General features: G+C 40.0%; 1 protein-coding gene across 7 annotated transcripts in view; it reads left to right on the top strand.

The window, feature by feature from the left end:
* rapgef2b (Rap guanine nucleotide exchange factor 2b) overlaps positions 1 to 21,073 on the top strand; it is a 375,793-nt gene that overhangs the window by 260,973 nt on the left and 93,747 nt on the right. For all 7 annotated transcript variants that reach the window (XM_073042996.1, XM_073042998.1, XM_073042995.1 and 4 more), the window contains 2 exons: positions 12,219 to 12,396; positions 17,099 to 17,235. In XM_073042996.1, coding sequence (XP_072899097.1) covers positions 12,219 to 12,396; positions 17,099 to 17,235 — 315 coding nt within the window. The remainder of the gene's footprint in view (positions 1 to 12,218; positions 12,397 to 17,098; positions 17,236 to 21,073) is intronic.

Here is a 21,073-nt window from a genome sequence, read left to right as displayed (position 1 = left end):
CCCTCCACCACGACTCTCTGCCTTCTGCAGGCAAGCCAGTTCTGAATCCATCTGGCCAAACTTCCCTGAATCCCATGCCTTCTGACTTTCTGAATAAGCCTATACCATGTGGAAACTTGTCAAATGCCTTAATAAAATCCATGTAGATCACATCCACTGCACTACCCTCATCTATATGCCTGGTCACCTCCTCAAAGAACTCTTATCACGATCTGACCTTCACAAAGCCATGCTGACTGTCCCTGATCAGACCATGATTCTCTAAATGCCCACAGATTCTATCTCTAAGAATCTTTTCCAACAGCTTTCCCACCACAGACGTAATGCTCATTGGTCTGTAATTACCCGGACTATCCCTACTACCTTTTTTGAACAAGGGGACAACGTTCACCTCCCTCCAATCCTCCAGTACCATTGCCATGGACAACAAGGACATGAAGATCCTAGCCAGAGGCTCAGCAATCTCTTCCCTCGCCTTGTGGAGCAGCCTGGGGAATATCCCGTCAGGCCCCCAGATACAGGTGTATTTTTTTTTACTACAATCAGTTGAAACACCTTGACTGCACACAGTTGATCTCCATTTAACTAATTATGTGACTTCTAAAATGAATTGCCTGCACAAGTGATGATTTTGTGTGTCATATTAATGGGAATGAATACATGCAATCAATTACTTTGTGTTTTATATTTGTAATTACTTTAGATCATGTTGTAGAGATCTGTTTTCACTTTGACATGAAAGTCTTTTTCTGTTAATCAGTGTCAAAAAAGCCAAAAACATCCACTGTGATTCAATGTTGTAAAACAATAAAACATGGAAACTTCCAAGGGGGAGGGGGAATATTTTTATAGGCACTGTATTCTAGTTCTAGTGAAGTGAGTGTAAGCATTGCATTTGCCTTCCTTACACTGACTCAACCTGCAAGTTAATCTTTGGAGAATCCTGTGCAAGGACTCCCAAGTCTCTTTGCATATCTGATTTTTGAATTTTCTCCCCATTTAGAAAATAGTCTACACCTTTATTCCTTCTACTAAAGTACATGACCATACACTTCCTTACATTATATTTTATCTGGCTCTTTCTAATGGCTTGAAAATTGGCTTTTCAGCAATTTAGAATCTCAACCCGAGGGCCAGACCTATCCTTCTCCATAATTATCTTAAAACAAATGACATTATGATCACTAGATGCAAAGTATTCCCTTATACAAACTTCTGTCATCTGCCCTGTCTCGATCACTAATAGGAGATCCGGAATCACTCTTTCTCTAGTTGGGACTCCATGTATTGATTAAGGAAATTTTCCTGAATACATGGGACAAACTCTATCCCCTCTAATAATATAGGAGTCTCAATCAATGTGTAATTTCGAATCACAATCTTATGTTTCTTGCAACTGTCTATGATCTCTGTACAAAGTTGCCTCTCTAAATCCCATTGAACACTGGATGGTCAAGAATATAATCTAATTAATATGGTCATCCCTTTGTTATTCCTCAGTACCACCCATATAGTCTCAGTAGATCAGCTCTCCAGTTCCTCTAGTCTGATCACTGCCTTGACATTTTCCCTGACTAGAAATGTCAGATTCCACCTCTGATTCCTCCTGCTCTATCGTGTCAGGATGGAGCTCCCAGGACTGGACACCATCTATTTCAGCAGACTTAGGAGGAAAGCAGTCAGCATAACCAGAGACACCACACACCCTGTCCACTCCCTGTTTGACCTGCTGCCATCCAGCCAAAGGTTCAGGACACTAAAAGCCAGAACAAATAGACTGAGGAACAGCTTTTACCCCAGAGCTGTGGCCTCCATCACACCACTCCCACAGAACAATGACTGAAACTGTGAGCACACACATGCACACACAAGGACTCAAATACTTGCACTAATGGCACTTTGTGCATTACTGTGATATTCTGGTGCTGTTGTAACTTATTTTCTGCTACTTATCTATTTAATACTGTTTTTCTATTACTGTCTTGTTTTTATCTACCGCTTTATTTAATTGCCTGAGAGGAAGCTAAACAGAGTTTCATTGTATCTATGTGTAATGACAATAAAGATCATTCATTCATCATCATGTCTAAAACAATGAAACCCAGGAACACTGAACTGCCAGGCCTGCCCTTTCGCAATCAAGTCTGTCTAATGGTTACAATATCACAAATCCACATGCTGATCATTTGTCTTACCTACAATACTCCTTGTATTGAAATAGAGCAAACTCAGAAAGGAAGGAGAAAGAAAGCTGTAGTGATAAGGAATTTATTGGTTAGGAGAACTGACACTGCACAGGGACCTTCTGCTTTAGTAGGAGACCCTAAGGATCTGTTATTCTACCATAGACGTTGTTCTGTTAATTGATGGTAAAACTGATTTGCATGTGGAGTTTGAGACAAGACCACAGTATTCCACTGAGTACATTGAGGGCTTGGCAGCTGATTGGGAGGGTGGGAAGGAGGGGTGATAACTGGCTGGGGTAAGAATCAGGGATCTGGGAAATGATAGCGGATGTTTCATGGATGTATATAAGGGACTGCAGTTGGGATGAGGAGCATAATGGACTTGGAAGAGGACTGTAAGAGAAGAATTGAGCAGTGGCAACAGAAGGGTTCACTGGGGGCTTAAGGGGGTGTTGATTTCAGTGGTGATAATTGCTAGGAAGATGATCAGGAAGGCAATGGAGGTTATTGGAAGATGGTTGATTTTGACACTGGAACTGGGAAGATGCTAAGAATCGGTCAAAGGCCAAGGGCATAAAGAATAGTGCTGTGGTGCAACTAGTAGGGTTGGTACCCACAGCTCTATTAAACAGGTTTAATCTGGAGTTTCTTTGGAATCTGTATGTGTGGGTTTCCTGCAGGGCCTCCTATTTCTCCCATTGTCTCTGATGTACAGGTTGTATGGGTTAATTAGTCACTGTAAATTGCCCCCAATGCAAGGTGAGTAGTAGATCTGGAGGGACCTGATTAGAATAAATGAAGACTGATGGCAGCGGTGGGGTAATGATTTATGGGCAACAAGATTTAAGAAGTAAATTTTTGCATTGATGTTATGGACCCTTTGGCAGCTATCAAAGTAGGTATTTCTGTATCAGGTTATAATAACAGCTGTTCTTGTGTTGGAGGTGTATGTTTGAATAATAGAATGCAGACCTAGTTTTGTCAAATTTGCATGTTATAGTCTACCAATTCTAGCTTATACTGTGGATTCTGGTTTACTGGGCCATTGGTTAATTGGGGTGGCTGCTTATTTGGGACAACTCTTAAAGAACAAAAGCTAATCAAGAAAATAGCCTGAATTCTCTTTGTTTATTTGGGCCACTATGCATCTTAATTGGGACGGGAAACTTGCCACTGTTCCTAACTGGCATCAATTGAATGTACTTGTGTAGTTGTTAGACACTACATGATGCCGAGAGCAAACAGATTTTAAATAGTGTCAGTTGCTTGTGTTTGTGATCAAAAAGCAGTGTTCTTTGTTCGTGATAGTTGGTGAGAAATAAGCAATAAGACAATTCAGATCTGCTTTGCTCACTGTGGTTTCATGCAATGAGGCCTGAAGATGCCAGAAATCAAAAGAACACAGCAGCATACACTGGATGAATTCCTCCATCGATAACTATTAGAAACTAATACACAGCTTTATAGTACTGCAGTAGTATTGATAATATTCCAGTTTGTTCTACATTTCATTTAAGTACATAACTAGTTACTCAATTAAACAGTAGCTTTTTATACCTTTGTAATTATTTCCATGAAACTTTGGCTAGTTGGACAGCTGCTTAATTTGACCAAAATGTATTGGTATCGATGTGTCTCAATTAACTGCAATCCACTGTATTCCATTTTGCCTGGAGCAAATTAGCATTTGAGGAAGGTATAAGGTGTTAGGCTTTTACAATATTATTTATGGGCAACTCGATTTATGGTACTTGGGTAAAATTCGCAGCAGCTATTGCATTAAGGTTGATGTGACTTGAAGAAAGATGGTATGTTCGTATTCTTAGAAATCATTGGGAGGGATGTACTCAAGTGTTGATTCTAATTACTTAATAAAGTGGTTGATTAGATTTAAATATTGAAATAATGTTGATGAAGTTGCTGTGCATTCTTTGGCAGCCAAATGTGTCAATAAATCAAACTGCTTACTTCTCAGTGCTGTTGTACCCCAGCCAGCTGAATGATAGTTATCAGAATCAGAATTTAATCGCCAAGTACCTATGCACATACAAGGAATTTACTTCCGGCAGATGTTGTCTCTTTGCTCATAACAATAATAATGATAAATATAAATGAAAATATAGATTATACATACAGGTAGTGCAATCCAAGTAATAGTTAGCTGACACAGTTAACTGTTCAGCAAAGTGACCGCAGTAGGGAAAAAACTTCTCCAGTGCCTATTAGTCTTAGTCTGGAGGGATCTGAAGCGCCTACCAGACGGAAGCAGATCAAACAGTCCGTGCGCAGGATGGGAGGAGTCCTTTATGATGTTCCCCGCCCTCTTCTTCAACCTGGAAGAGTACAGGTCCACAATAGAGGGCAGGGAGGCTCCAATGATGCGCTCGGCAGTCCTCACTGTGCGCTGTAGTCTGGTTCTATCCTGTTTGGTGGCGGCTCCAAACCACACAATGGTGGAGGTGCACAGGACAGACTCAATGACTGCAGTGTAGAACTGCAGCAGCAATTCCTGAGGCAGACCGTATTTCCTCAAGAGCCGCAGGAAATACATCCGCTGCTGGGCCTTCTTCAGGATGGAGCTGATGTTCTGCTCCCACTTCAGATCCTGAGAGGTGGTGGTTCCCAGGAACCTGAAGTTCTCCACGGTGGACACAGGGCTGCTGAGGACTGTGAGGGGAGACATAGCGGGGGGATGTCTCCTGAAATCCACTATCATCTCCTTTGTCTTGAGCATGTTCAGCTCCAGATTGTTCCGACCTCACCAGAGCGCCAGTTGGTCCACCTGCTGTCGATATGCAGACTCATCACTATTCTGGATGAGTCCGATGATGGTAGTGTCGTCTGCAAACTTCAAAAGCTTCACATAGGGGTTGGAGGAGGTGCAGTCATTGGTGTAGAGGGAGAACAGCAGTGGAGAGAGGACACACCCCTGGGGGGCGCCAGTGTTGGTGATTTGAATATCCGAGGTGACCTGTCCCATCCTTACCTGCTGACTTCTGTTGGTCAGGAAGCTGTAAATCCAATCGCAGAGGTCAGGTGGCACAGTAAGGTGAGACAATTTGGAGCAGAGGGTATGAGGGACGATGGTGTTAAACGCCGAACTGAAATCCACAAACAGCAAACATTTATGCTGTCAAATGCCTGGTGAATAGGTAATAGAAAGGTTTTAAGAAGTCAATAATTACTTGTAGATGACCAGATCACTGCTCTGGTGTTTCTGCCTTAATGATGAGGGAAGTCTGATTCTGCTTTCATTGGTAGTAGCTTCCAGGATGTTTGTCATTGTAGTGAAGGGAGGGGTGGTGCTTGGTGATGATAACATCACCGTATTGAAGGGATGGTTGACTGTGGATTTGGAAACACTTAAAAGATGTAATGGTTGGTACATAGAGGCAAACATGGTTGAAGTGTATATTTGTTGGGAATTTAAATGAACAAGAAATGGTATGGGCTCATGGGAAAATAAACATGGTATTTGGTTAAAGGAAAGGACTTGTAATACAGCTGAAAAGGAAATTAAACTCAAAGATAGGGAAAATTTTAGGAATCAGCAAATAATGAATGTGTATCATGAGAGCAAAGGAACAAAACATCTGAAAACACTTTCTCAAAGCTGTTATGGATTAACATAAGGAAACCAGCTGAAGTAAATGTGCATTCCTTGCACACGGGCACACACACGCACACGTGCATATGAACACACACAGATTGAGCGAAAATTGTAATGGAGAATAAATGTCAGTATCAATAAATACTATTATTTTTTATACTGAAGAATAAAAAGTAATGAAATACATATTGCTGTGAGAAAATTAGTTCTAAATAGAGCTGATAGTGGTGACAAAGCCGACTAATGTCATGGACCTTAAAGTATATGTCCTTGGTTTTAAAATATTTATAATATACACATTATTTCTTGCCTTTTATTGTTCCCTGGCCTTTTGAAAGGTCCATCCACAATAAGTAGCAAACACAACTGTTAAAGAAAGGAAGGAAAGAAACCTGGGATCTAAAGTTAATATGTTTGACAATTTGTAAAAAAAAATACCAGAATTTATTATTAGTGATATAGGGCAGAGACCATTAAAACCATAATAGAATGGGCAGAATTGACACTGATTGATGAGAACAAAATCTCATTTGACAGATCTTCATTTTGAGGTGATTTCTGGCAGGATAATAACAAGGAGCCAGTGAACATAGTGTTTAGAAATTTTGAAAACATATTTGGTAGGATTCTGCCCTAGAGGTTATTACTCAAAATCAGGAGATATTAATATCCTTATGTTATATAGATTGGGGATTAGTTTACAGCAGGAAGATTGGATTTTTTTTTTGTTTTGCAGCCTGCAGTTGACAGATCATTGCAAAGATTGGGTCTTGGTCATATATTCTTTATAGTCTTTGTTAAGGACTTCAAAATTCAAAACAAATTTATTATCAAACTATGTATACTGTACGTCACCATACTCTCCTGAGATTTGTTTCCTTGCAGGCATTCACATTGGAATAAGGACATCCAATAGTATCAATGAAAAACCACACAAAAATGCTGACAAACAACCAAATAATAGTAATAATAATAAATAAGTAATACTGAGAACATGGATTATAGAGTCCTTGAAATTAAGTCTGTAGGTTGTGGACTCAGTTCAGTGTTGAGTACGAGTGTAGTTATCCATGCAGGTTCAGGACCATGATGGCTGAAGAGTAATAGCTGTTCCTGAACCTTGTTGAATGCTGTTGTGGGACCTGAGGGTCCTGTACCTATTTCCCAATGGTAGCTGTGAGAAGAGAACATGGCCTGGATTGTGGGGTCCTGGTGATGATGGATGCTCCTTTCTTGTGGCAGCATTTCTTGTAGGAGGGCTCAGTGGTGGGGATTTGTTGAGAAATTAAGTGCCTTTTATGTAAGAATGCTGATGATAGAGAGCTAAGGAGAAAAGTGAGCTGCAAGAGGAATTAGAAGAGGCTATAAGGAGATAAGCAAGTTAATAATGAACAACTGACAGATGAGATGTGATGTAAAAATGTGTTTATCCATTTTAGTAGGAAAGAAAATGGTGAAAGACTAGGAAATGGTGTTCACAAGGCCTTGCATAATCTTGCACATAAATCACAGAGCTAATGGGCTGATTGGTGCTGGCTGATAATGAAAGGGAATCACTGAGATTTTGAGTACTTTTTAATTTAATAAAAAATCCTGGAATGCTTATTAATAATAAGGTTAAAAACTTAATTCCTATGCTTTGGAAGCTAATATCAAATGCTGGATATAGAAATCAAGTGAAATAACAATTTTAACTTGACATTCACTGGAATTCATCCATCAGTTAAGCTAAAGTGATTTTTTAAAAAGTTTAATAAAACTGGGCTGAAGAGTGCAGAAATTAGTGCTGTACTTTCACAGATCCAGGAACCTGAGTTCAATCTTGACCTCCAGATGCTTGAGTTTCTTCCAACTTTGGGATAGTTGATTACTGTAATTCATCCCTTAGTTATAGATCATTGGCAAAAATGAATCAAAGGGGTGTTACTGGCATGTGTGAGAACAAAAAAAAAAGTTGCAAGGATAAAGAAAGTAAGCTGAGAGGGATTGTTCCCCTGGGGACTTGGAATAATTCATTGGGCTGAATGACCTTCTCTCTTGTAATAAAAATAAAATGAAGATAGTTTAGACTAAGACATGAGGGACATTTCCAGTGAAGCCCTGGGACTGAGTTTTTGTTCTCCCATAATCTCCATATTGTTTTCCATCTTCTTTTGAGTAAGTTCTGACCCAACTTATCCAACTAATGGAATCGTATCTTGGTGACTGTTCACTTCAGTGTTTATTGGGCTTCATGTTGCTGTATTCAGTCAAATGCTGCTCTGACAAATTCACCTCTTTACTTTGTGTTTGGACCAAAGCTTCGATGAGGTTTGGAGCCCAAAGTGGTCTTATCAAATTCAAACTGGCTATCGGTAACCCCAGTTACTGACCTATTGCTGCTTTATGTATTATCAATGATATCTTCCATTACTTTGTGACAAATGGGAGTGGACTGAGTTGGTGTTATTAAGCCATAATGAATTGGAAGTAGCATCTTGTGCACAGGTTATACCTGGATTTTTAAAATATATATATTGTTGTGTAGCTACTAGTTTTGTAGCTTGTGGATAGTTTGAATGGAGGCACTACTAATTTTGGAGTGCTATCTTTACTCCAGTAGCTTGCTGTTGTCTATTCCATTGATTTTGCTGTATCTGCTGTTAGCATTTCTTGTACGGTGGATGAAGTTAACTGAAGATTGCCTTCTGTGATGTTGGGAATCTCAACAGAAAGGGTAATGGGGTGTCCACTCAGTACCTTTCATTTAACTCAGCCATTGATTGTCTTTGAGGCAAAGATAACAGCCAATTGCATTTTGATCTTCATTTGCAACAATATTCTGCAGATTGTGTTGTATATCAAAATATAGTTGCACAAATCTCACAATTAAGTGTTATATCATTATTTTTGTTTGGAGGGGAAAAAACAGTGTATTAATGTACATGAAGAAACACTTAACAATCCGGTGGCCAACTATTTTATTTCCTATCCCCATTCCCATTCTGACTTGTCAGTCCATGCCCATCTCTTCTGCCACGATGATGCCATCCTCAGGGTGCAAGAGCAACACTTCATATTCCACTTAGGTAGCCTCCCACCTGATGGCATGAACATCAATTTCTCCTTCTGGTAAAGTTCTTTATTTCCCCTCCCCTTTCCTATTCGTCGTCTTCCTCTTCTTCTGATGGTTGAGGGGTAATTAGTGTTCTTGAACGTAGTGGTGTGAATCCTGAGACTCCCGTACCTTCCTCCTGATGGCAGCGGTGAAAGCAGAGCATGTCCTGGGTGGTGGGGACGGCTTTACCTGTAATGGACATACATGGCCATATCTGCTACTTTTTGTAGGATTTTCCATTCAAGGACATTAGTGTTTCCATACCAGACTGTGATGTAGCCTCTCAATATATTATTTTCCTCCATGCATCTACAGAAGTTGGTTAACGTTTTAGATGTCATTCTGAATCTTGGCAAGCACCTAAGGAAGTAGAAGCGCTGCCTTGCTTTCTTCATAATTGTACTTGTGTGCTGGGCCCAGGACAGGTCCTCTGAAATGATATAACAGGCATTTAAAGTTGCTGACGTTCTCTACCTCTGATTCCCCTATGAGGACTGGCTCATGGACCTCTGGCTTCCTCCTCCTGAAGTCAATAATCAGCTCCTTGGTCTTGCTGACATTGAGAAAGAGGTTATTGTTATGGCACCACTCAGCCAGATTTTCATTCTCCCTACTATATGCTGAATCATCACCATCTTTGATTCAGCCTACGACAGTGGTGTCATCAGCAAACTTGAATATGGCATTGGAGCTGCTCTTAGCCGCACATTCATAAATGTAAAGCAAGTAGGGGGCTAAGCACCCAGCCTTCTGGTGCACCTATGCTGATGGAGATCGTGGAGGATGTATTGTTGCTAATCTGAACTGACTGGGATCTACAAGTGAGGAAATCGAGGAACCGATTGAACATGATGATATTGAGTCCATGATCTTAGAGCTTATTGATAAGTTTTGAGGGGATGATGGTACTGAATGCTGAGCTGTAGTCAATAAAGAACATCTTGATATATGCACCTTTGTTGTCCAGATGTTATAGGGTGAGTGAAGAGCCAATGAGATGGCATCTGCTATGGGCAAATTGGAGTGGATTCAAGTTACTTCTCAGGCAGAAGTTGATATATTTCATCACCAAACTCTCAAAACACTTCATCACTGGGCCATAGCATTTGAGGCAGGTCACCAATTTCTTCTTAGGTAAGGGTACAGTTGAAGCCTGCTTAAAGCATGTGGGTAACTCAGACTGCTGGAGTGAGAGGTTAAAGATCTCAGCGAATGCTCCAGCCAGTTAATCAGCACTGGTTTTTTATACTTGACCAATTACGCCGTCTGGGTTGGATGTTTTTTGTGGGTTCACCCTCCTGAAAGCTGCTCGCACAAGACTGAAACCACAGGATCATCAGAGGGCTGTAGGAGTTAGTGGTGGTTTTAATGGTCAAAGCAAGCATAGAAGGCATTATGTTTACCTGGAAGCGAAACCTTGTTCTTGCCTATGTTACTTGATTAAACTTTATAAGAGGTGATAGTATTCAAGGCTTGCTGCAACTGTTGAACATCCTTCATTGATTCAAGTTTAGTCCAGAATTGCTCCTTTACCCATGAGATGGCTTTTCAGAGATTGTACCTGGACCTCTTGTAACTTTCTTGGTCTCAGACTTGAATGCCTCTCATCTGGTCCTCAGCAGATTATGGATCTCATGGTTCATCAGGGATTCTGTTTGAGGAAGACGCTGATTGATTTTGTGGTTTCGCTTTATCTTGCCTGTCTATCACCTCCCCCCTGGTGCCCCTTCTCCTGCCCTTTGCCTTTTCCATCTATCACCTCCCAGGTTCTTCATTCCTTCCCCCCCACCCACCTGGCTTCACCTGTCACTTTCCAGCTTGTTCCACCCCCCCCCCCCCCCCCCAATGTTTTTATTCTGGCATCGTCCCCCTTTCTTTCCAGTTCTGATGAAGAAAGGAACTCGGCCCGAAGTGTTGAATGTTTATTAATTTCCTTAGATGCTGCCTGACCCGCTGAGTTGACACAACATTTTATGTGTGTTGCTTAATTTGAATTAAATGATATTGAGTTAAGATTACGTGTAACTAATTCTATGTAATTTCACAGTATAAAACCCTTAATGGCTGTGTTAAATACAATTGGCCCACAGTTTTGACTACCCCTCAACTATGCCCAAGTGCTCAGGGCCATCATATTTGAGATATATTTGAGTTATTGTTAGTTATATCTCATCCCCACGCCTTGCTTGGCTCATTGAGCAGCAGCCGTGCCGTTTCTTTGGCGTTTGTCTGTTTTAAGAGGCTGAGTTGCTAGCTTGATGTTCAACACAGCATAGATGGAAGGCATGCAAGGGGCCAACTGGATTCGAATGTGGGACCATTCACCCTGAAGTCCGGTATGGATGCCACTACACCACTGTCCTGCTTTTCTATCAGCTGTAACTGAAGGCATCTGCTACTTTCAGTCACATGATAATAAGAATAGCTTGCTTTGTTTTTGATAACATTGCCAGAGTAGACTATTAGGCACTATTTATCTTGTGCTCCTTCATATGCTTTTTAACTGTTCCGTGCACATTATTTGGTGAGCATAATTTCTTCTTATTCAGATACAAAAATATCAAAAATTGCTTGAAGAGTATGGCATATTCTCTGCATGCCTGCTCATGTATTCAATTTATTCACTAGCAGGTTTACCTTTTTACCAAAATAAAAAGCTCTTCAAAAAAACACCCATTTAAATTAAAAATTTGTCTGTAGCCACCATTTACAAATGATGAATTTTAGACACAGAGGTTGTTTTGCGTCTGATCAGGAATATTTGCAACTTTTATTAATAATACGAATTTTGGGTATGTCGATAACTATACAAAACAACACTAGAAATTACCCAACAGGTTAAATTACTTGGAGATAGTACAGCCAGGGCCAATTTAATCTTTGCTTCTGATCAGGAACATCTGCAACTTTTATTAATGATATGGAATTTTGGGTATGTCAATAACTATACAAAACAACACTAGAAATTACCCAACAGGTTAAGTTACTTGGAGATAGCACACCCAGGGCCAATTCAATCGTAGTATTTTATAGAAAGACTAATAAGCAGATTGGGCAACCGGTGATTTAGTGACTGATTTAAGAATAATAGAAAGAAATTTAAATACAAAAGGAAATGATATGTAAAACAAGACATGACATCAAGCTCATAGTTGCAAAAAGTTTTTTAAAAAAAAGAGAAGACTTGTAATTGTTTTAAGATGTAGTAAAAGCACAATGTATGACGTTTAAAATTTTGAGTGGCCATCTTAAACAAAATGTCTAAATAGATCTTCTTGTACAGTAATTGTAATTAGTTTCATAACCTTTTTTTTAAACTTCAAAGGCCACAGAGAATGAGGCTGGAGAAATGGATCTAAGTGGTCTGCCAGAGACTGCGGTAGATTCTGAAGACGATGATGATGAGGAAGATATCGAGAGGGCATCAGATCCATTGATGAGCCGGGACATTGTGAGAGATTGCTTGGAGAAAGATCCTATAGATAGGACAGATGATGATATTGGTGAGTCAATGACAAATTAACAATGGAAATAAGATATAAATTTGCGAAAAAAGATGAATTTGCAAGATATTTATGACTGAAGTGTGAAGGTAATGATATATTAGGGGAACTGCAAAATTTTATAGTCAAGGAGGTTGCCTTTCTGTGCATTAATGTCTGTTTGATGTACCAAGCAGACAGAAGGATTTGTATATTGAGATACAGTGCGGAATGGACTTTTCTGGCCCCTTGAGCTGTGCCGCCAACAGCCCCCGATTTAACACTAGCCTAATCACAGGACAATTTACTATGACCAAATAATCTACTAACTGGTGGTACTTTGGAATGTGGGAGGAATCCGGAGCACCCGGAGAAAACCCACACATTCCACGGGGAGGACGTATAGCCTCCTTACTGATGACGCCCAAATTGAATTCCAAACCCCAATGACCTGAGCTGTAATAATGTTGCGCTAACCGCTACACTATTGTGGTGAAGGAATTCATCAATCTTGCAGGTAGCCCCATGACTCCATTTCTTTTTACTTTTTTTCATATAATTGGACCCTTTCAAGGTGGATTCAAACATTTTGAAGATCTAATATTTTTCTTTCCTGTTTTTCTGTTCCTTAAAAAGTTGATGTTCATTAAAGAACAAATGCAAAGGTGCCATTTGGCTTGTAGTACCCAAGTCAGTGGAGAGTCATAATGAAATATGTATTGACCATTGTTTTAGAGTCATAGAACATCAGAAACAGGCCCTTTGGCCTATCTGGTCTGTGCCAAACTATTAACTCTGCCTAGTCAAATCAACCTACATCTAGACCACAGCCTTCCACACCCTTCCCATTCATGTACCTATCCAAATTTCTCTTAAAGTTGAAAGTCCTCAAGTCCTGGCAGCATCATTGTAGGTTTTCTCTGTATTCTTTCAATCTTATTTACATCTTTCCTATAGGTAGGTGACAAATACTGCACACAGTACATCAAATTAGGTCTGTCCAACATCTTAGCCAATTTCAACATATAGTGCCTTGCAAAAGTATTCAACACCCACAACTATATTCACATTTTACTGTCTCATTTTCTAAATTTAAAATATATTGAAGTAGGACTTTTTGAGCTAATCATTGTGCATCATGTCAAATCAAAAGAAAAAAATCTAAACCTGTCAACAGTTTACTAAAAATTAAAAACCAAAATTGTGAGACTAAAAAAGTATTCATCCTCTTTGTAATTATTACCTTACCTACTCACCCAGTTTATTGACGTAGAAAGTTGGAGGATCACCTATTTTCAATGAGTTCTCAAAGAATAAATATCCCTCCTCTCTGTAAGGTTCAATAGTATGGTAGATTTTCAATAGACTAAACCAAAATGAAGACAAGAGCATTTAAGACACATCAGGGAAATGATAATAGAGAAGCACAAATCTGTGGAAGGGTACAAGACCACCTCAAAGGCACTAAACATGCCTCAGAGCTCAGTGCAGTCTGTCTTAGAAAAGTGAAAAAATATGAAACCACAGCCACACTGCCTAGGCCATGCCACCCCTCTAAATTTAGTCACTGGAGAAGAATGGCCCTTGTAGGAGAGGCTACTGTGATACTAACAGTCAGTGATTGAGCTGCAGAAGTCAGTGACTGCAACTGGAAATGAAATTCATGACTTCACAATCTCTAATGCCTTGCACAGAAAGAGTATTGATGTGTGGCAAGGAAGAAGCTCTGGCTTAATAAAAAGCATATCTTTGCCTATAAAGATTCTGCAAAGCATCACTTAGAAGGTACTGTAAAAATGTGGAAGATCTTGTAGTCAGGTGAGACTAAAGTGGAACTTTTTGGCCTCAACATTAAGTGATATGTGTGGTGTAAATCTAATACTGTGCATCAGCTGGGTAACACCAGTCGTATGGTAAAGTATGTTGGGGGTAGCATCATGCTATCGGGATGCTTTTCAGCTGCAAGGACTGGAAATCTGGTCGGGAGTGATAGCAAGATGAATGCTACTAAACAGAGAGGGATCTGGATAGAAACCTTCTAGCCTCTGCAAGAAAGCTTAAACTGGGGAGGAAATTCATCTTACAGCAGGACAACGACCCGAAGTGTACTGCCAGAGTAACCATGGCGTGGCTTCAAATGAAGAAAATTTATGTCCTTGAATAGCCTTGACAGCTCTAGCAAGACGTCAAGATTGCTGTCCACCGCCACTCCCCAACTAACCTAGCACAGCTTGAGCAATTTTGCAAGGAAGAATGGGTAAATCCTACTCTACTGTGTTGTGCAAAGCGAATAGAGAACCAAAAAAACTACTGACTGTAGTAGCTGCAAGAGATGATTCAGTCAACTACTGAGCAAATGGGAATGAATGTTTTTAAACTTTTAAACATTTCAGTTTTTGAATGTTTAGTTATTCCTGCTATACAATTTCCCTGTTTTTTTGGGCTCTACTATGGGGAAAAAATTGCATGTGATTCACAATAAAAACTCTCAGTTAAATTGATCAAAATCCTTGCTTGTAATACTCGTTTATGTGAACAAAGTATTGGGGGCTGAATACTTTTACCAGCACTGTAACATCCCAACTCCTATACTCAGTACTTTGATTTATGAAAGCCAAGTTTTGTGGGAGTAAAATACGCGGTGTTAAATGTATTAAAGGAAGGTAGTGGAATACAAAGGCACCTAGCTGGAAGACCACCAGTGCTGATGCTGCTTACCATTTCCAAATTCAGAACAATGCTGTGGTCTTCATTTCCTGTATCAGAAAGGATGGATGAATAATTTATGCTCTCACATTGGTAGAATAGTAGTTAGCACAGTGCTTTACAGTAAATGCCGCTATCTGTAAGGAGTTTATACTTTCTCCCCGTGACCTTATGGATTTTCTCTGGGTGCTCCCACAGACCAAAGACAAACAAGTTGATAGGTTAATTGGTCATGGTAAATTGTCCTGTGATTAGGCTAGAATTGGGGGGGGGGGGGGGGTTTGCTTTGCAGCGGAGCTCGAAAGGCCTGCACTGCACATCAATAAGTAAATAGATAGATATTGAAATAATAAATAAGCAAGGAAGCCAGAGTTACGCTAAAGATGCACCACAAAATTAATATGGTTTTAGCAAACAATTTAATACTAGAAATGATCAGAATCAGGGTTAATGTCAGCGGCATATGTTGTGAAATTCGTTAACTTTGTGGCAGAAGCACAGTGCATGATATAAAAATCTGTGAAATTACAGTGTGCATATATTGCAAATATGTAGCACAAAAACAGAAAGAAAAAAAGTGTTTAATGTCCATTTGGAAATCAGTTGGCAGAGAGGAAGAAATTGTTCCTGAGTCACTGAGTGTGTGCCTTCAGGCTTCTGTACCTCCTTCCTGATGGTAACAGTGAAAAGAGGACATGTACTTGGTGGTGGGGGTCCTTAATGATGTACATTGCCTTTTTGAGGCACTGCTTCTTGAAGATGTCTTGGATTCTATGGAGACTAGAACCAATGATGGAGCTGACTAATTTTACAACTTTCTGCAACTTAGTTCATCCTGTGCAGTAGCCTCCCCCACCCCCATACCAGACGATGATACAGCCAGTTAGAATGCTCTCCATGGTGAAAAGTCATCTCCTTGTAACAGCAAATAAGTTTCTTTACAAATCCCAATCTCCTGAGTATTTAGATACAGTTCTACTTTCATTTTCAGTTTTCAGCATTTGCTAGTTTTGACCTTCCAAATACTTTCTTAATTTGTTGGGCCTGATCTCTCTGACTAGTGCTATTTTGTAAAAGTTACAAGCTTCCACCTGATTTGGAAGGCCATATGTCAGTTTGCTGCGTTCCTGGATTCCTCTTGGCTTGCAGTGACATTCCAATCTCTGAGATGTGCTTGAATGGCACTGGGGAATGGCCTCTTAGAATTTGCTGCAAGACTCATATCCAATTTTGCTTCGATGGTGATTGTAAGGCAAAAGTGCACTTTTTTTCTATTAGATTATTTTTGGTGTCGTAGTTTTGATTGGTAAGTTTTAGGTCTTAGTTAATATTTTATGTTTGTATCTTAGTTTCAAATTTTGTTAAATAACTTTTAACTATTTAAAACCCCTTATCACCTTTACAACTTACTTAGCTGAGGGTTGGCCTTTGCCAATTGTTAAAACTATTAGGGGCATTTTGGAGAATGGGCTTCCTTACTGAAGCCAGAGGCACTTGTTGCTAATCAGGGTACATTGTTGAATTCCTAGATGCTTTGGACTAACAGTTCATCCAGACTAGGTAAGTATGAGTATGGAGCACAGATAAATCGGAAGTGTTTCTTGGGAATGGTGGAAAAGTGAGGGTTGCCAGATCAGCAAAATTTATTCCTTTTCGTTTTTTTGAGTTAACTACTAATGGTCTTCAATGGTCCATTGAAGTTAGTAGACATCTTGGAGTGATGTTCTTTTGCATTCTGTTTGGTGCTCTTCCAGGCTTGTTCAACTAACATAACTAAAAGACTAAATTGTTATTGCCTGACCTTCATAAATGTTGCAGAAGGAATGTAATGATTCTACTAATTCAAACGTTTATTTGCAAGTCAAAATATTTTGGTGCCCTACATGAAACTGATTCTTTTATGTGAGGATAATGTACAAGATGAATTTGAAGCAATTGTATAAGTTCATTTGTCCAATTAGCTGCTGAGTCCTCTTGTTTCCAGAGTATGAATTGGTGTTCTTGTTTTTCTATGCAGAACAATTATTGGAATTCATGCATCAGCTCCCAGCTTTTGCCAACATGACAATGTCAGTCAGAAGAGAGCTTTGTGCTGTGATGGTGTTTGCAGTGGTAGAGCGGGCACGCACCATAGTACTCAATGATGGTGAAGAGGTGTGTACTTTCAATCCAATTTGCTGAATTTTTAACACTTAATTTAAAGAAATAGAAAGCTCGTTATGCTTTAATTCATATACATATCTCCTTTTACAATATAAATCTAAAAATCCTCTATATTGTATCTCCTTTTACAATATAAGCCTACTTTAGCTAAATATATGTATCTTACTTAATCAAAAGTATCAGTTGCACTTCTCTATTCTAACTTTCTCTTGTCTCCATCCTTCTGAATGGCTCAAAAAATCACCCTTGGTATATGTTGATATTTGATGAATAACATATGATTATATCAATTTTTTAAAACATTAGCATTTTGGGAAACTAACTGTTGTAAATGACAAGTTTGCTTTTTTTGGACTAGTTCATCTTTAATTTTCTGAATAAAGTGTTACGAACCCCGTAACTGGGTCACTTACCAGCAAAGATAGAGAGGTCTGTTGAAGTCTGATGGTACTATTTTTAACAGTATTTATTAGTAAAAATACACAAAAATAATATCAATGCAAACATACAGATAATATACGTCGTCAATACTAAATCTATAAGTGCGGGTATAATAATAATCAATAAGAAATAAGCTCTATCGTTGTCTAGGGGATAATGTATTGTCCGATGGAAATATAAAAGTCACTCAGTTCATGCAGGCTGCAGCCTTGGTTGGAGTCGAGAGAGATTTTTAGAAACTTGCCGGCTTTCCTTTTTGTGATTTCGATCCGTCGGGAGTCCCGTTGGTGTGGCCGTTCACTTGTGGCCTCTCCTTTAGCTAAGCCGTTCTTCCGTGATGAGCCCGCTACCCTGGCAAGGGAGGACGCACACGGGCCCTATAAAACGCTGTCACTGGCTTTCCAGCGTTTCTCCTGGTGCGTCTAAAGGGGTTGTTCCCCAGACCCTCTTTTATCCGTACTCACGGGGTCTCAGATGTCAGTCAGGTTGAGATAATGCAATCCCTCAACCAGCCCACTCTGGTCATCCCCTGAGGGGCTTCAATGAATAATACAGTACTCAATACACAATTCCGTCTCCAAGAGACAATGGCCGTTATCAGTGGCTTTGTTTCGCTGAGGCCAGGACACATTCCAAAACCTTGTGGATTCTGCATGTCTCTCTCTCATTTCCTGGGTCCCAGACCCGAATTAATAGCGATCTTGCGATTCTCAAAAAGGAGGGGGCTACTTTGTACCCTTCGGCCCCTCAGAGTTGTGGCACATTCGTAACAAAAGTATAATATTTTAATATCAGGAAGCATGAGGCTGGGAATGGTGTGTCAGAAATGAATGTCGCCAGGAAAGAGAGAGGGTCAAAACTGGGAGTAGGGCGGATGGGGCAAAGAACAGGAATTCAGGAAAAAATGATACTTGTACTGCAGAGGTGGAAAAGTGCAAGACCTAGAGTCTGGTGGACTTAAAGCAAAAAGATGAAATTTAGTGTGGAAGCTAATGGTAGAAGAGGTTAACACTGAGAATTGAAAGTTTGAAGAGGACAGAGTTGAGCACAAAGAAACAGATGGTGAGTATCAGAATAGAGTGTTTAGAAAAGGACAAATCAAAGGGCAAGGTTGAGAGAGGAATCCTAGTAGTGGATTAGGCTGCATGTGGATAGTTGACAAAAAATGAAGCCAAGTATAGATTATTAAATAAACATGTTGCGATCCCAGATTGTGATGGTGTCAAACATGGCGCACTGGAACAGTGCTAGAATGGGATTATGTTGGAAAAGGATGAAGTTGAATGTGGACTATTAGTGAAGAACAAGTTTGTGAGTGGGGCAGTGGAAATATACAATGTAGGAATTTTTGAATAAATTTGAAACTTATTGTGGAGAATTAGAATGAGACAATGCTTGGGACTAGGATAGTGTGAAGAACAAGAGTGAGAGAAGGGTGATAATAAAATAGGGTGAATGTGGAAAGTTAAGACATCAATGAGATTGAGAGTGAGAAATTGGGAAGAGGTACCGTTCAGAGAAGACAGTTAGAAAGACTGAGGTCAGGATTTGAGAATTAAAACGTGGTCCATTATGGAGAATTAGAAAAATTCATAGCCAGAAATTAGAAAAAGATAAAACTGAGATGATACCTTGTTAAAGGAATCTGCTGCCAACACAGCTTTTTAAAAAAAGCAAGGCCAAAAGCAGAAAACTAGTAAAGCCAGAGCCAAGAGTAGATAGCATGTAAAGAACAAGGCTAAGATTGGTGTGTCAGAATGGTAGAGCCTGCAAGCAAGGACTTGTACAAGGATGTGTTAAAGAATGAACAATTAGAAAAGACCCAGATTAAGTGTGTGGTTATATCTAATAGAGAAGGCAGAGCATTGGAAGAGGATGAAAGAGCGATTGGAGTATTTTAAATATCACTGTCCTGAATGCATCAGTCCAGCCTTTTGATCAGTTGAGGAGATCTATATACTACTAGAAGTCTTATGCTCTGTTTGTCTGTTTGTGACCTTTAATTAGCACGAACAGTGCATTACAGCGGCACTTTTTTTGGCTAAATCGACTTAAAATGCACTAACTTACAGAATGCAGGCAAAGTTCAGGGTTATGTATTTGTATAAAATTGCTCATTCACCAAAATCAACAGCCCTGCTTTCACCCGAGAGTCGATCCACCATCATGGAAATCGGGAGGCGACACCACGACGCATGTGCACGGCCAGCCTCAGCAGTGACACCACGACGCATGTGCACGGCCAGCCTCAGCAGTGACACCAAGCAGAGCAAAAGGGCAGGGCAGACTCAGAGCAAGCTCAGTTCTCATGGTGCAGAGAATGTTGATTCCTTCCCTCCAAAATGTTTCGAGTCCAGGACCACGTGTTGGCGTTTCAAGGAATTCGAAGGTTACTGTCAAATCTGTGTCAATGGCTGAGGCAGTAAGCAAAACAATGTCATGTCTTCCAGCCAAAAGTCCTTAACATTGAAGCTCTCATTACACTCACTTGACTTTGTTTAGTCAGGCCACGTCTTTTATTCGCTGACTCCATACTCCAATTCTGGGAATCGCTTGCCTGAGATCGCTCAAAGGGGCATTTTGGATGGAATTCGAAACTTAAAATCATGAGTACTTGATGGTTCTTCATAAAAGATGGAAGGAGCACACCACCATCCAAGCTACCTACCTTCTTGCCTGATAGGTCTTCTCACACAGGTTCCCATACTGGCTTTATTTGCCACTCCTGAACCTCCAGAAGAGACAAAAGAGACTGCAGATGCTGGAATCTGGAGCAATAAACAATCTCCTGAAAGAACTCAATGGATCCAGCACCGTCTCTGGGAGGAAGAAATTATTGACATTTTGGATCGAAACCCTGCATTAGGACTGAGCAAGGAGAGCCCAACTTTCAGTCCTGACAGAGGGTTTCAACCTGAAATATTGACAGTTCCTTTTCTTCCACAGATGTTGCATGACCTACTCAGTTCTTCCAGCAGATTGTTGCTTCAGAACTCCCAGAACTGAAATGAAGCCAAATTGTTATCAATCCCAAGTGACAGCCAAAGAAATCAAAAAGATAAAAAAGTGGAAACGGTGAATGGAAAGTTGGGAAGTGGTATGGACCAGAGCAAGTAGTTAGATAAGCATATTTGATTAGGATAAAGGTATTAAGGCTAAAATTAGAGCTTTAGTAGAGGATGAGTGGTTAAGAAAAGGATGGGGCAATGAATGGATTGTATGCAAAATGCACTGTTGGGGTGGAACAACAGTACAGCAGGGAGTGGAGCAACAGTAATGTACAGCAGGGAGTGGAGCACTAGAAGAGACAGAGGCCAGTGTTGGGAGTTAATAAAGCATGAATCTGAGTTCAGGGAATTTGAAAAGGGTGAGGTCAGGAATGGCAAGT

The sequence above is a fragment of the Hemitrygon akajei genome, chromosome 4, assembly GCF_048418815.1.
Source record: "Hemitrygon akajei chromosome 4, sHemAka1.3, whole genome shotgun sequence".
Lineage (NCBI taxonomy): Eukaryota > Metazoa > Chordata > Chondrichthyes > Myliobatiformes > Dasyatidae > Hemitrygon > Hemitrygon akajei.
This window is presented reverse-complemented; position numbering and strand designations above follow the sequence as displayed.